Below are 14,104 nucleotides of genomic sequence, written 5' to 3' on the forward strand. Positions count from 1 at the left end.
GCTAACGCCAGCGGTATGCAGACTTTTCGAATTAAACGCCTTTCATCCCGGATTGGTATTCGTGTTGACCTTAAAAATTGTCCTCAAGGTCAAAATGGTAAAAGTTTGCTGGCACCAAAGCCTACTCAAGTATTTAAAATAATTCTAAGATGCAGTGATATTTGCGACGAAAATTCGCAAATTCGCGTTTTCTAGTTAACAAAGAAAGATCGCTTTGACCTAGGAATGACCTTAAAAATTGTCCTCAAGGTGAAAATGGTAAAAGTTCGTCGGCACCAAGTCCTACCCAAGTATTTGTTTGCCCATGAATCTAAAGTTAAAAGAAAAGCTTCCAGACGATTCAACATTTGACCTTCTGAAGGTCACATAAAAAAATTATAAAGTACCATTTTGGACGCAAAATTTCTCGCTCTTTCCAAATCCGGTGTCGAAAATAGGACTTTCCATTTAAAAAAATCAATGTCACCTTCAAATAACCTTGAACATTGACCTCAAGATCAGAACCAATAATGTACAATTATTGCCCCGATTATTTGTCCTGAACAACTTTTGTTTGAAACATTTTTCTCTAAAACATTTACTTTTCAAAATATTTCGGGTGGGGGATTAAAATGGGACACCCTGTATATTTATCCCTTTTTATGTGTGAACATTTTTGGGGATTTTAAGCAACACGAACAAACCTATATTTTTTTCATATTTGACTGACTAGTTAATTTTTACAAGTACAATTATCTTATCCACAACCTTTGCTTTTGCATGGTCCACAATGGGCTGTAAAAGCAAAGTTGTTGTAGACTATGGGTGCGTTCGGGGAGACGTTATTCACGCTATGAATGCAAACACTACCAATACTGTTTATGGAGCCAATAGCGCGATAACGTTAGCAAGCTCCATGAACGACTTTAGCGTAGCGTTAGCAGTGATTAACCAGAGAAATTTAATATTAGAGATTAAGTTAATGTAGGGGATTCTATTCTTTCAATCACTGACCAAACTTTTCTCTCTAATAATTTAAATTTGTAGAGTTTTGTAGAGTATATATAATGTGAATTTTTAATTTTTTTGTAATAAATAACAGAATGCAATCTCAATCGCAATTTCTATGATGATTTGCTGCTAGGCCGAAGTAAACGATGTAAACTAGATTAAAAAATTAATAGTTATACTGAGTAAATTAATCAGATAAAAGAAGGAATTCTTGAGTATCTGTTGTCGATTCAAGAAGAAACATATCTACGATCAATTAGGACCTTAAGCATCTGCAGTGTAATACCCTGCCGTGCTTTACCGCAATAACTTCTTCCCGCACACGGGAATCAAAAATCGCTAGTAACAAGATGTTTTCGACCTTCTACACATTTGTAATGAAATCAAATACACAAGTTGAACTGCAGAAACTTTCAAAAATTAAAGATGATATTTACACAAGCAAGAATTACGTTCAGCCTATTACTCTAGCCTAATGGTAAGACATCAATTGCAAAGATGGAAATTGAGATTGCATTCACTACGATAAAATTGAAAATTCACACGTTACGTTTACTCTATGAAATTCTAAAGAGAGAAAAGTTTAGTCTCAAGAACAGAATCCACTCGAACGGGGATTAATCTAACCTCGACGAATGTTACACGCTACCAACGCTACGCAAGAATCGTTCACAGAGCTTGCAAATGCTAATGTCAATACACTACCTCGAAAGGAATATCATTGATAGCGTGCCGTTATGACGTAAGGAAGCGTTTATGTTGGCCGTAACCATATGCCGTAATCTGTAAAAATTAACTAATCACAGTCGAGTATTCTCCTCTCATTAGATGGTAAGAAGGAAGTACTCGAAGTAATTAGTTAATTTTTACAGATTACAGCATACGATTACGGTAAATATAAACGCTCCCTTAAGCTTGTTCTACAAAGGGTGCTTTCTGTTTGATGACACAAGTTGACACAAGCGTTGTTCTATTCTTCTTGACATTCAGAGAGTGACAAAGATAAAATGATACTTATATTGACTTGTATCGGCTTGTATCATCAAATGGAAAGTACCCAATAGAGTTGCAAGCTGTAAGTCGTAAGAAATTAACCAATCATAGGCGATTATTTTTGTCATATTCAACTATGACTGGCCAATTTCTTACGGCTTATGACTTGCAACATATGTCTGTAGAACAGACATAAGGGCTGCCACAGACAAAATTTCTGTAACAGTAACCTTAAGGCGTGAACTTAAGCCGATGAGCCAGTCAGGCTACTGCTTTAGATCTACGTACTCTAACGGAAATAGAAATAGCAGTAAACTTATCCATAAGGCGAGTTAACCGGTTTAAATTCATTTTATTGTGAGGTTATGTATAAGTTTACTGTTATTTCCATTTCCATTAGATTATGTAATCTAAAATAGTATTCTGATTGGTTCATCGGTTTAAGTTTATACCGTACGCATACTGTTACGGAATTTTATGCGGCAGCCCTAAAGCGTCGTCTACAAGAACAGTAGCAGTAGAGGCTGTAGACACATCAGAAGTAAGCTGGTTTTCTGACTCAGAAATGGTTGATTCATTGATGTCAAATAATCACTTGTAGTTGAGGATATAATAGAGTAATATAGACTGTAGAGTAAGTCCGTAAACGAAATAGATTTTAATCATTTCTCTTATAAGCTTACTCTACGCTTTAGTATGTACATTCACCGACTAAAAGATTGCAACAGATTTTTTTTAATGGTTTTTGGAATGCAGCCTACTCACTGAGCAATTGGTGGTTCCATAAGTAAAAACTAATCACTTGGTGAGCAAACTGTATTCCGAAAACCAATTAAAAAAAAGTATTGCAACTTTTTAGTGAGTGTACACTCCCAGCTATAAGTGATTGATCGATCAATATCGAATTAATGTCGACGTTGAATCAGCATCGATTTGACGTTAATCGATCAACCATTTCTGGCTGGGCCGAAAAATTAGCTTATTCCCGATGTGTCTACAGTTACTATTCCTCTGTCTACTTCTACTGCTACTGTTTATTGACTGTATTCCAAAATGTACTGAAAATCTATGCACGTAATGTAAACTATAGATTTTTAGTACTTAGCAGTGAATTTTGGAATACAGCCGTTGTAGACAAAGTTGTGCTTAAAGCGCACAATAGAAGGAATAAGGAATTAGGGAGTAAAGAATAAACGATTTCAACTTATCAGAAATCGTATATTCCGATGTACCCGATTTCTTAATCGATAGATTAAAATCGTTTATTCTTTATTCCTAATTCCTTGTTTCTGCTATTGTGCGCAAGACCTGACAGGCTTAAATCGCTACTGTTAGACTTTGCGCACAATAAAAGGAATATTTTAACTTATCAGAAATCAGATATGTCGGAATACACGGTTTCTGATAGATTGAAATCGTTTATTCTCTATTCCTAATTCCTTATTCCTTCTATTGTGCGCAGGATCGACGTCATGTTAGTGACGTCATAATCGTGTTTGTTAGCGCTATCTGCAACTCCATAAAGTCCAGATAGCGCTAATAGCGCGAATAATGCTTCTTCACGACTTCCCGAACGCACCCAAGGTAAATCACAATTATGCTTACAGCTATTGTAGAACATAAAGCTCTATATATCAAAGTAGTGCATTTCTTTGATCTGAGCCGAAATATCGAGTCTTTCTATTGGCTGTTTCGACCGCCATTTGTGACTCAGCTCCAATAAGCGCTTAGTATTATTGATATAGAGTATGGTTAGTAAGTAAAAAATGGAAGACCTATGCGTTACTTTGATATATAGATCCGTACTCAGAACGCGCTTATAACGATGTTAGCGCACTAAAGCGTGATTTACACTGGGCTACTTTTATTCGCTAGAAGCCGTGTCTAGTCACATCATTAATTCGTCGGCGAATTCTCTCGACTCTTCTGCTATTCGCGTGAAGCAAGCTTTTTAATTCGTCAGCGAATTTGTTGATGAAAGCTTCTTTTACACGTTTAGTTTTTATTCGCTAGCGATAAAATTTTGAAGTCGCAGCGTCGAGTAGTTGCTAATGATCAAGCGAATAGCTGGGTACAAAGCACAACAGCGACTCGAAGTATGTACGTCATTCGATGACATGGTTATTCTCTGATGCTTGTGGTCCGAGTGGCCGTTCCGGAAAAATTCGTTTTTTTACACTGACGACTTAAAAATTCACTCTGGAAGAGCAGCAAAAGCTAGTGACAAACATCGAAAGCGGTATTCGCCACGACTATACGCTAACAAGAACAAACTCGCGCCTAGAAGAAGTTTTTAGGCTACTTCCTCTCCGGGGAAAATTTTACTCTGGCCATGGTACGATTCATGCTGACAACGCTCATGAGCATCGTTTGTCTTCATTTATTAAACAACATTTGACAAACAACAAGGATAAAATGATTTTTAAGCGTGTGAGCATGAATCGAACCTCGCGGCCTTATATGCTATAATACACGTTATGTGTACTATATATTTTGAGTAAAATTTTCCTCGGAGAGGAAGTTTTGGAACGTAGTCGTAATAACGAATTCGCTATCACTAGACGCAGCTTCTAGCGAATAAAAATCGTGTAAATTACGCTTATAACATACTATATTTTACGTTACGCATATTATAGAATTTCAAAGATAAAAGCGCGTTACGGGCCATAGACTATAAAATTTTGGTAGGAAAGTTCTCCAACAAGTGACACTGTACGAAATGGTGATTTACATCTCTGTTTAACATTGGCGAACAACAAGGATGCAACGAGTCACTATGTCATACCGTGGATACGGTCAACGCGATGCTACAAACGCTTTGAAACGTTTTTTAATTGATCAGTTTGTAAAATTCTTTCTCCTAATTGGTTCATCAAATGTTTCAAAGTATTTGTAGCGAGACTTTGACCACAGCCCGTGTCATCTGTGTCTCTTGTTGGAAAGCTCCCTAGAACAGGCATTATATTTTAGCACAATGGTTTAATCCGAATCAGAATGTAAGAAGTAACCAACTAACAGTCGAGCATTCCCCTGTCGTTCGACTATAATGCTTCCGGCACTAGCGCGATGTTCGCCGCGCGCGTCACGCGATAGGAACATACTCGATTGTAATTGATTGGTTGATTCTTACATTCTGATCCGGTTAAAATCCTCCGTGGAAACTAGGCTAGTGATGCCGGGTGAATATTGATAGACAAAAAGATGAAAAAAAAACTGCTTACAGCATGTGAGCACGCTTACAGCATAACAAACAGAATGTATATAATTCTAATAATTGATGTTTAGGAAAGTAAGATCTGGGACATTGGATGTCCATCCAACTGAGAAGGCTCTGGTAGTAAATTATGATGTTGAGGCATTAATATTGGGGGAACTGGGAGATCCTATGCTCGGCGATCGTAAAGTACGTTTTCTTAAATAAATAACTGACTTGCAAGAGCTAAGCTATTGTACGTTTGTCATTGTATACAGGAATGTCAAAAGATAATCCGATTGAAGAGTTTAAACGCCGACACAAACGTTTCTCTCTTAGCCAAAGAGGTAATGGAAAAGTGCTCATTGATACACGAATCTAAACTGCACGAAGTTGAGCAATTGATTTATTATCTACAAAATCGTCGAACCAATGATACCAGTGCAGGTGATGTAACATGATTTTTATATTTGTTGTTTTTATATGTTTGAGATTCAGGAAGTTTAATAAATTTATAATTTTCTTAGGTAATGATAATAATTCTCAGCCGCCACGACCGGCATCATCGAATTCATTGATCACAGAGAACAGCGAAGTTGAACGTGCAGTCATTAGTAACATCGATAGTTATATTGAATTATTATACGAAGAAATACCAGGCAAAATTAAAGGTTCATCGTTAATTTTACAATTAGCGAGGGTACCTGATAATCTTTTGGAATTGACAAAAAATGGTAATTTTTATGTTATGTATTTTTTTCTATAAATAATTTTAGATTATTTTAATTTAATTCATAATAGTGATAAGAAAATTATGTATCATTGAAAATATTTGTGATTAATATAATATATTATGAGATTATCTTTTTGTTCATACAGAATCGTTATTAAGTGCATTAGCTCGAGTTCTAAGAGAAGATTGGCGGCGCAGCATAGAACTGTCCACAAACATCATTTATATTTTCTTTTGTTTCTCAACGTATAGTCAGTTTCATAACATTGTGCTCGAATACAGAGTAAGTTGCAAAACTGTTGATAAAACTTGAAAAGATTAGACCTTTGGAACTATATTCATATTTTTTTTCTTTCATATATTTAGATCGGTTCTCTTTGTATGGATATAATTGATTTTGAGTTACGTCGCTATGACCAGTGGAAGGAGGATATGGAGAAACGTCGGAAACAATTTGAAAACACCACTGGTCTAACGTTTTTCCCAGCAGGCAATAATGACAACTGTGATAGAAAGATTAGAAACATTGATGATATTTGGAATATGGAAGGTCCGTTGGATTATGAAGTTAAGAAACGATCTATGGAAGTATCTATAACCATCTCTGAGAGTGATGTTAAGAAACTGAAGGAGGAATTAGAAAAAAGTCGCAAGAAGTTTAAGAGTTTGACTAAGAAGCAAGAGCAACTGTTGCGAGTAGCATTTTATCTACTCTTAAATATTGCCGAAAACGCTATGGAAGTCGAAAGGAAAATGCGTAAAAAAAATGTTATTGGTATGCTGATTAAAACATTAGACAGGACGAATACAGACTTGTTGATCCTGGTTGTTACATTTTTGAAGAAGTTATCTATCTTTCGCGAAAACAAAGATCTTATGGTAATATTAAATATTTTATATAAATATCATATGAAAAAATGTATCTTATATAAAAATGTAAATGTACACCCACATTTACAGATAGAAGAAAATATTATAGACAAATTACCGAGACTTTTACAAAACAATAATGCTGACCTTGTGCTAAGCACTTTAAAATTGCTATTTAATCTTTCTTTTGATGCTAAATTGAGAGCAAGAATGATTAGAGTGGGTATGTTACCAAAATGGATAAAGTTGCTCAGTCAAGGTAAGATTTGTATTGATACATATCTCGTTTTTACATAGAATAATGTATAAAAAATGAAAATTCTACATAATCTTCAATATATTAATTCTATATACATTGTCAATATTATATTCGCAGCAGATATAAAAAATAAGAGCACAATTGTGGGACTACTTTATCATGCCAGTATGGATGACAAAGTGAAAGCAATGTTTACAAATACAGATTGTATTTCAATGGTAAAAATCTATAAAGTTTTGATATAAATTTAACAAGTTTGAAATTAACTGCATAATATTTGTACATTCTATTTAGGTAACGAACATGGTATTAAATTCTGAAGATGAACATGTAAGATCTGAATTAATAGCACTCGGCATAAATTTAGCTATTAATAATAAGAATGCGCAACTGATGGTGGAAAACAATCATTTACAAGGTCTCATAAAAATTGCATTTAGAAATCAAGATGCCCTTGTAATGAAGATGATTAGAAATATTTCCCAACACGATTCGATACAGGAAAATTTTGTCGTGAGTTGAAACAATGTTAGGATTAATATAACAAATATAACTATTATCGTAATTTTTGCTCATATATATTTAATAGGAATTTGTGGGTGATTTCGCAATGGCCTTGACTCAGTCTGATTCTCAAGACTTTGTACTGGAAGTGATTGGCGTATTAGGCAATTTGGAATTATCTGATTTGGATTATTCTCAAATCATTCAACGCTGCAATCTTATACCATGGATACGTAATAATTTGGTTCCAGGTATGATCCCTTTTTCTTTTATCTTGTATTATTTTTTGTATTTAATATTAATATATAGAATTGAATATATATAATAATATTAAATCTCAGTCTAGATTTTGTTATATCGGTTTTTATATCTATAGGTAAAGCGCAAGATGATATAGTTCTTGAGATTGTCATATTTCTCGGCACTGCAGCTCATGATGAAGATTGTGCTCGTTTGTTATGTAAGGCTGATATACTTCTTTCTCTTATTGAACTGCTTAAAGGTATGTATTAAAAAGCAAACATACACAAAAAACCTTATATATTTTAACCATACGTTTATGTCCTAACAAGTATTATTTTCAATATGTAATGTCATTACAGCCAAGCAAGAAGATGATGAAATGGTTTTACAAATTATTTATATTTTTTATCAAATTGCAAAACATGATTCAACCCGAGATTATTTAATTCGCGAGACCGGTAATGGTAATATATAATCAATTTTCTCAATCATTAGATTTAAATAAGATAGATAAAGATGCATAAAGTAGTATGGCAAGTGTTGTAAATATATTTAAAGGAGACGCCAATAAGAGTCTAGACATCAGCCGTAGTTTTATATGCAAGGTAGTAGTTTTAACAAAAATCTGTAAGAGAGAAGGATACACATTTACTATTTTTTTCTTTTTCTTCTTTTTCTTTCTCTCTTTCAGGAATTGTTAAAACATGATGGACTAATCAAAAGTGGCTTTCTCATATCCATATCATGGACTTGTATATGTTACACTAGACTACTAAAGCCCTAAACACAAGCACAAGCTCTACACGAGGCAATAACGATAGCAATAGAAATAGCAATAGCGATAGTCAACAATGATAGCAATAGAAACAGAGGAATCCAACATATGGAAATGCATATGTCGATGCACGTAGGAATATGGAATAAGGCAACAGCGATAAATTTCCGACAAATTGAAATCTCTGTATCTATCGCCTTATAACATACCAATCAGCGTTCAAATTTTTCACTCTATTTAAGTCCATAGCACATACAAAGACTTAATAAGGAAATCATAACATAGGATTCACTATTAGTCTTAATATCTTTACTATAATTAACTAATTTGTTTACTGTTTATATTTTATTGCCTAACGTTTTTGTATGTACCATAGGCTTTATATGTGCTATAACTTTGAAGCAGATGGAAGAATATACTACAGTCTATATAGATCAAATTGGCATTTTTATTTCTTTATGGCATTGTGCGGAAGGCGACAATTATATATCCCTTATTTCTATATCATTTCTATTGCTATTTTTGTTGCTGTTGCCTCACAATAGACCTGTTCTTTTTGGCTGAACTTTTGCACCAATTCATCTTTCTTCCTCTTCTTTCCTCGTAGAGGAAAAAGGAAGAAAGATGATTTAACTATAAAGAACAGATCTCTTGTGTCTAGGACTTAACTCCAAATTTCCTTACATAAAGGTACTGCCTGCTCAAATTAGATGTGCAGAATAAGACCGTCATGTGACCGCACAGAACAGAGATGCCAACAGGTCGTGTGATCAGCCTCTCTGTAATTGATTCAAGATATTGATCATGGTCCACTTGACGCTACAAATGCTTTGAAACATTTTTTAATTGGTCAGTTAGTAAAATTCTTTTTTTCGATTGGTCAATCAAAAGCATTTATAGCTCTCTGATAGGTAGTATCTATACCTCTCCGTGATTGATTCAAGATATCATATGTATATCTCTTTGTTGATCGAATCAGAGAGAAATCTGAGAGAGAACATGTGAGCCTTTTTTCTGTAACCACAAAATGCCCCCACGCACTACTGTCCTCTGAAGAAGTGCATGTAAACTACAATATCCATTTTTTTGCGGTGCTTCTGATGGAAATAAATCGCTGAAATAGCTAAAATATATCAAATTAAAAGAGATTTCAACAATTTCAGCGATTTATTTTCATCAGGAGCACATCCACTTCTTCATAGAACAGTAGTGTACGAGGCAAAATCTACGATTACAGGAAAAAGGCCCTCATATCCTCTCAGGTTTCTCTCTGATTGGATGCATGATTGGGCTCTTATTCTTAAAAAGAAATGAAAAACTAGAGATATCCCTGGTAAAAAAAAGTTGATAGAGTACGATAGAAAAATCTTATTATTTGAATATAGAATCTGATTCGTGAATTCATTAATTTGAATCAGATCTTAGGAATTACAAATATTATAGAATCCGATAAAATACAATAGGATTCGTATTCGATCAATCGTGATGCTCGCGAGAATAGAAAATGATATAAACTAATAGAAAACGATACAAATTGATAGAAATCCTATTATTTTCAATCATTCTCTATCAATTTCTTTTTCCCAGGGATACTAACAGGTATCCGTAATACATATTATAGTATTTCCCTAGTTTTTCATGTAGGTTTCTTTTCAAGAATAGAGGCCCTGGTGTGGGTCTTATTTTGAGCATGCATATATCTTTGACTATTTTTTGGCAGCAGTTAAAGAGTTAGGATACGTTCGAAAACATCACTTTTTTGTGTAACTTGAAGTTACTTTAGTTGGAAAGTATTGAGTGTAAAAATGGACAAACGTCGCCGACGAAATATATTATTAGGTGTTTGAATTCTCGTTGTTGATTGAGAAAGGTCAGTATTTGTACTTTTAACATGGCCGAAAGTGACTGCTAACGTATATGAAAGTACTGTCAATAGGCTTTAATAATTAGTATGTAACATTTGATTGGATACAAAGAACACAATTTTTTATCGCATTAAAAATATCGGGTTTCGTACAAAAAAAAACATTTGCAGGAAGCATTACTTTTCTGTTTTAATCTCAAGAAATCTGCTGTTGAAAGTCATCGTTTGCTATTGGAGGCTTATGGGAAGCTCTATTTGAAACAACTTACAGAGATTGATTTAGAAGATTCAAAAACAACGATTTTTACATGAATGACAAAGGGCGTTCTGATAAGCCGAAAAAGTTTGAAGATTACTTCAAGAAGATTCATGTCAGACGCTCAAAGAGTTGTTGTTGAAACATTAAATGTAGATGAGTCAAACGTTAGTAAACGTTTAAAAGCAATGGGAATGATCCAAAAGCTAGGAAATTGGGTCTCACATGAACTGAGAGAAAGAGACTGTTCCGTAGTCGCTTTACTGATAGTTAAGTAAGACGGCGTAAATAGTGTCATTCTTACATAGATTTGACTCAATTGGATGATAATCTCGTCAATAGAGACATTGCGAAACATTTAGCTATTTGTGAATTGCTGCTTCAAAGACGAAAACGGAAGTTGGTTTTGCATCAAATTGTAACTAGCGATGAAAAATGGATTCGTTACGACAATCCTAAGCGCAAGAAATCATAAATGTTTCCCGGCGAACCATCAACATCAAGGTCATACTGTACATTTGATGAGATCAAGTAGGTGTAGTACTATGAGCTGCTGCCGAGTCAAACAATCAATACTGAACATTATCGACATTAATTACTCAATTTGAATCGAACACTCAAAGAAAAACGCTCGCAATAAGCCAAAAAATATGACAAAGTTATTCTTCTTCATGATAACGCTAAACCACATGCAGAACCAGTGAAGGAAATTTTGGAGGCATTTGGAAAGGATGTCTTACCTCACTCATCCTTCACCAGACAGTGATGCTCCTTCAGATTACTATTTGTTTAGGTCAATGCAGCATGGTCTTTCTGAGCAGCATTTCAGTTATTTCTAAGATATCAAAAAATGGCTCAATGACTGAATAGCATCGAAAGAACCTAAATTTTTCTATCACGGATTCCATTTGTTACCCGAAAAGTGGGAAAAGATTATAGCTTTCGATGGACAATATTGCGAATAAAATATTAGATACCTTTTTGATGAAATAAACATGAATTTTTGTAACAAAAACAGCGAGAATTAATTCAAGCATCTAATACGTAGGCTGCTGGAAAAGTTTTCTGCAAACAATATGAAAAAAAACATGTAAAATCCAGTAAATGGCTTTAATGTGTTTCGAAGTATTCGCCTTTAAGATCGAGACATTTTTGCATACACTCGAACCAATTTTCGAAGCATTTTTTCCACTCTAAGACTGTAACCTCAGAAATCAGTGTACGAAATGTTTCAACAGCTGCTTCAGGTTCAAATCGCTCACCACGCATCTTATTTTTAATGTTTGGGAACAAAAAAAAATCATTAGGTGATAAATCAGGTGAATACGGACAATGAGTCATCAATTCGACATTATTACTAGATAAAAAATCAACAGTTTGACGTGCTGTGTGACAGTTGTCATGATGAAGGATGATGCGACGATTTGTTCTACGCAATTCATTTATAACTTCTGGTAAACAAATTGTTGTATACCAATCAGTATTTACAATCCTTCGATCCTCTAAAGCCGGTTGTTATATGTCCGGTATAACCGAAGAAACAAGCAATCATTTGCTTGGCAGCACTGCGTGAATGAACAACTTTTGTTGGTTTCGGTTCATTTTGAAATACCCAAACAGTGGATTGTTGTTTACTTTCGGGCTCATATGAATAGATCCATGTCCCCAGTAACGATGTTGTAGACCAAATTTGACCGACCTTGGTTGAATTTCTTGAGCATTTCTTTGCTCCATTTAACACGAGCCTGTTTTTGAGCTTCGGTCAAATTGTGTGGGATCCAACGACTGCAAAGATTCCGTACGCTCAAATGATCATGCAAAATCGTATGTATTGCTTTCATGTCAATGCCTAAGGATGCCTGAATCTCGCGGTATGTTATATGCCGGTCTCGCTCAATCATTTCACGCACAGCATCAACATTAGTGGCAACAACAGACGTGGATGGACGACCTTCACGGAATTCATCTAAGAAAGGTACGTCCACGCTGGAATTCGGCAAACCAATTATAAGCAGGATATCCTATTGGATAGTGTTTCATCTCCAAAAGCCAAATGAAGTCGATCGATGCATTGTTTTGGAGTTAGATTACATTTGTAATCGTAAAAAATCATTGCTCGAAAATTTTCACACGAAATTTTCTTACAAAATAACTTCTTTTAAAATACTACGCAAACAAAACTAGTTTGGATACAAACTGTCAATTGAATTATAGGTTAAAAACGTCTAATTTTACGGATATGATAGTAGGACGTTGACGCCACTGGAAGTACTAGATTGCAGAAACTTCCAGCAGCCTACGTATATACATATATAATATAAATATGTAATATGTATATATAAAAATATGTCAAAGGAACAACAGATTAGATTGGCTGGATATTAAACAAACATAATATCCGAATTATCTTTAAACCATCCAAAAAGATAGGACAAATCTTAAAAAATCCTAAAGATCAAAGACCTTCACTCAGCTCCGCAGGAGCATACAAAATATCTTGTTCCTGTGGATAAGTATACATTGGAGAAACTGGGAGAATGGTCAACCTACGGATAAAAGAATACCAACGTGATCAGGTTAAAACGTCACGCAGTCAGCATTATCAGAACACAACATCGAAATGGGACATCAAATACTGTTTGATAAAACGACCACAATAGCCAACATTACTTCATACTTTCCAAGAAAGTATAGAGAAGCCATAGAGATACAGAAACATCCTAACAATCTAAATAGAGGTAATGGCTACAATATAAATAAGATGTGGAAGGCCATTCTCCCGATTATTGAGGACTGACCGATTTCTCCTCTCCTCTTCCCCCCCCCCTCATCCACAATTCTCTTCTTTCCCCCCATCACTCCAATAAGTAGCGTATAAAAAAGAACGGCTCAGAAGAACAGCTCAGTATCAGGCTGCTCTTCGCCCTGATGAAGTGGACTGCAAGAAACGTTGGCATTTCAAGAATAGATTTGGACACGGAGAAAACTAGCGAAACGCATAACTTTTATACAGAAAGCACCCGTGGAAGCTTCAAGAATATTAATATGTATATATTATATATTGGGAGTATAAATAAGTTTCCGCCGTTTGACAAACAATGGCACTACCACCAGTATGTTATAGTTAAAATTGTCAGCGTAACGTTGTAAAACGTCATATCGTAAGGTTGGACATCTGGCAAGAACATAACCTTGAAATATTAGCGATTTTGCATCAGCATCTTATATCTTTTTTCGTGCGAAAATGTTTTGAGCCGAATAAGCATCATTTGCGGGAGCTTTTGATTTACTTCTTTAATTTGAAGAAATCTGCAGCTGAGGCGCATCGATTGCTTGTAGAAGCATATGGTGAGGCTGCCTTAAGTGAGAGAAGTTGCCGTGAGTGGTTTCAAAAGTTTAAGAACGGTGAATTTGACGTCGAAGA

The 14,104-nt window shown here is 34.9% G+C and overlaps 1 protein-coding gene across 5 annotated transcripts in view; it reads left to right on the forward strand.

The window, feature by feature from the left end:
- Positions 1-14,104, forward strand: part of LOC108745879 (kinesin-associated protein 3) — a 23,387-nt gene that overhangs the window by 6,384 nt on the left and 2,899 nt on the right. For 2 of the 5 annotated variants that reach the window (XM_018482274.1, XM_018482275.1), the window contains exons 3-13: positions 5,269-5,386; positions 5,455-5,623; positions 5,704-5,910; positions 6,056-6,192; positions 6,276-6,788; positions 6,870-7,038; positions 7,156-7,256; positions 7,333-7,551; positions 7,628-7,793; positions 7,919-8,044; positions 8,145-8,249. In XM_018482274.1, coding sequence (XP_018337776.1) covers positions 5,269-5,386; positions 5,455-5,623; positions 5,704-5,910; positions 6,056-6,192; positions 6,276-6,788; positions 6,870-7,038; positions 7,156-7,256; positions 7,333-7,551; positions 7,628-7,793; positions 7,919-8,044; positions 8,145-8,249 — 2,030 coding nt within the window. The remainder of the gene's footprint in view (positions 1-5,268; positions 5,387-5,454; positions 5,624-5,703; positions 5,911-6,055; positions 6,193-6,275; positions 6,789-6,869; positions 7,039-7,155; positions 7,257-7,332; positions 7,552-7,627; positions 7,794-7,918; positions 8,045-8,144; positions 8,250-14,104) is intronic. The other 3 variants (XM_018482278.1, XM_018482276.1, XM_018482279.1) reach the window with 3 other exon arrangements.

Source organism: Trachymyrmex septentrionalis, unplaced genomic scaffold (genome assembly GCF_001594115.1).
Source record: "Trachymyrmex septentrionalis isolate Tsep2-gDNA-1 unplaced genomic scaffold, Tsep1.0 scaffold153, whole genome shotgun sequence".
Taxonomy (NCBI): Eukaryota; Metazoa; Arthropoda; class Insecta; order Hymenoptera; family Formicidae; genus Trachymyrmex; species Trachymyrmex septentrionalis.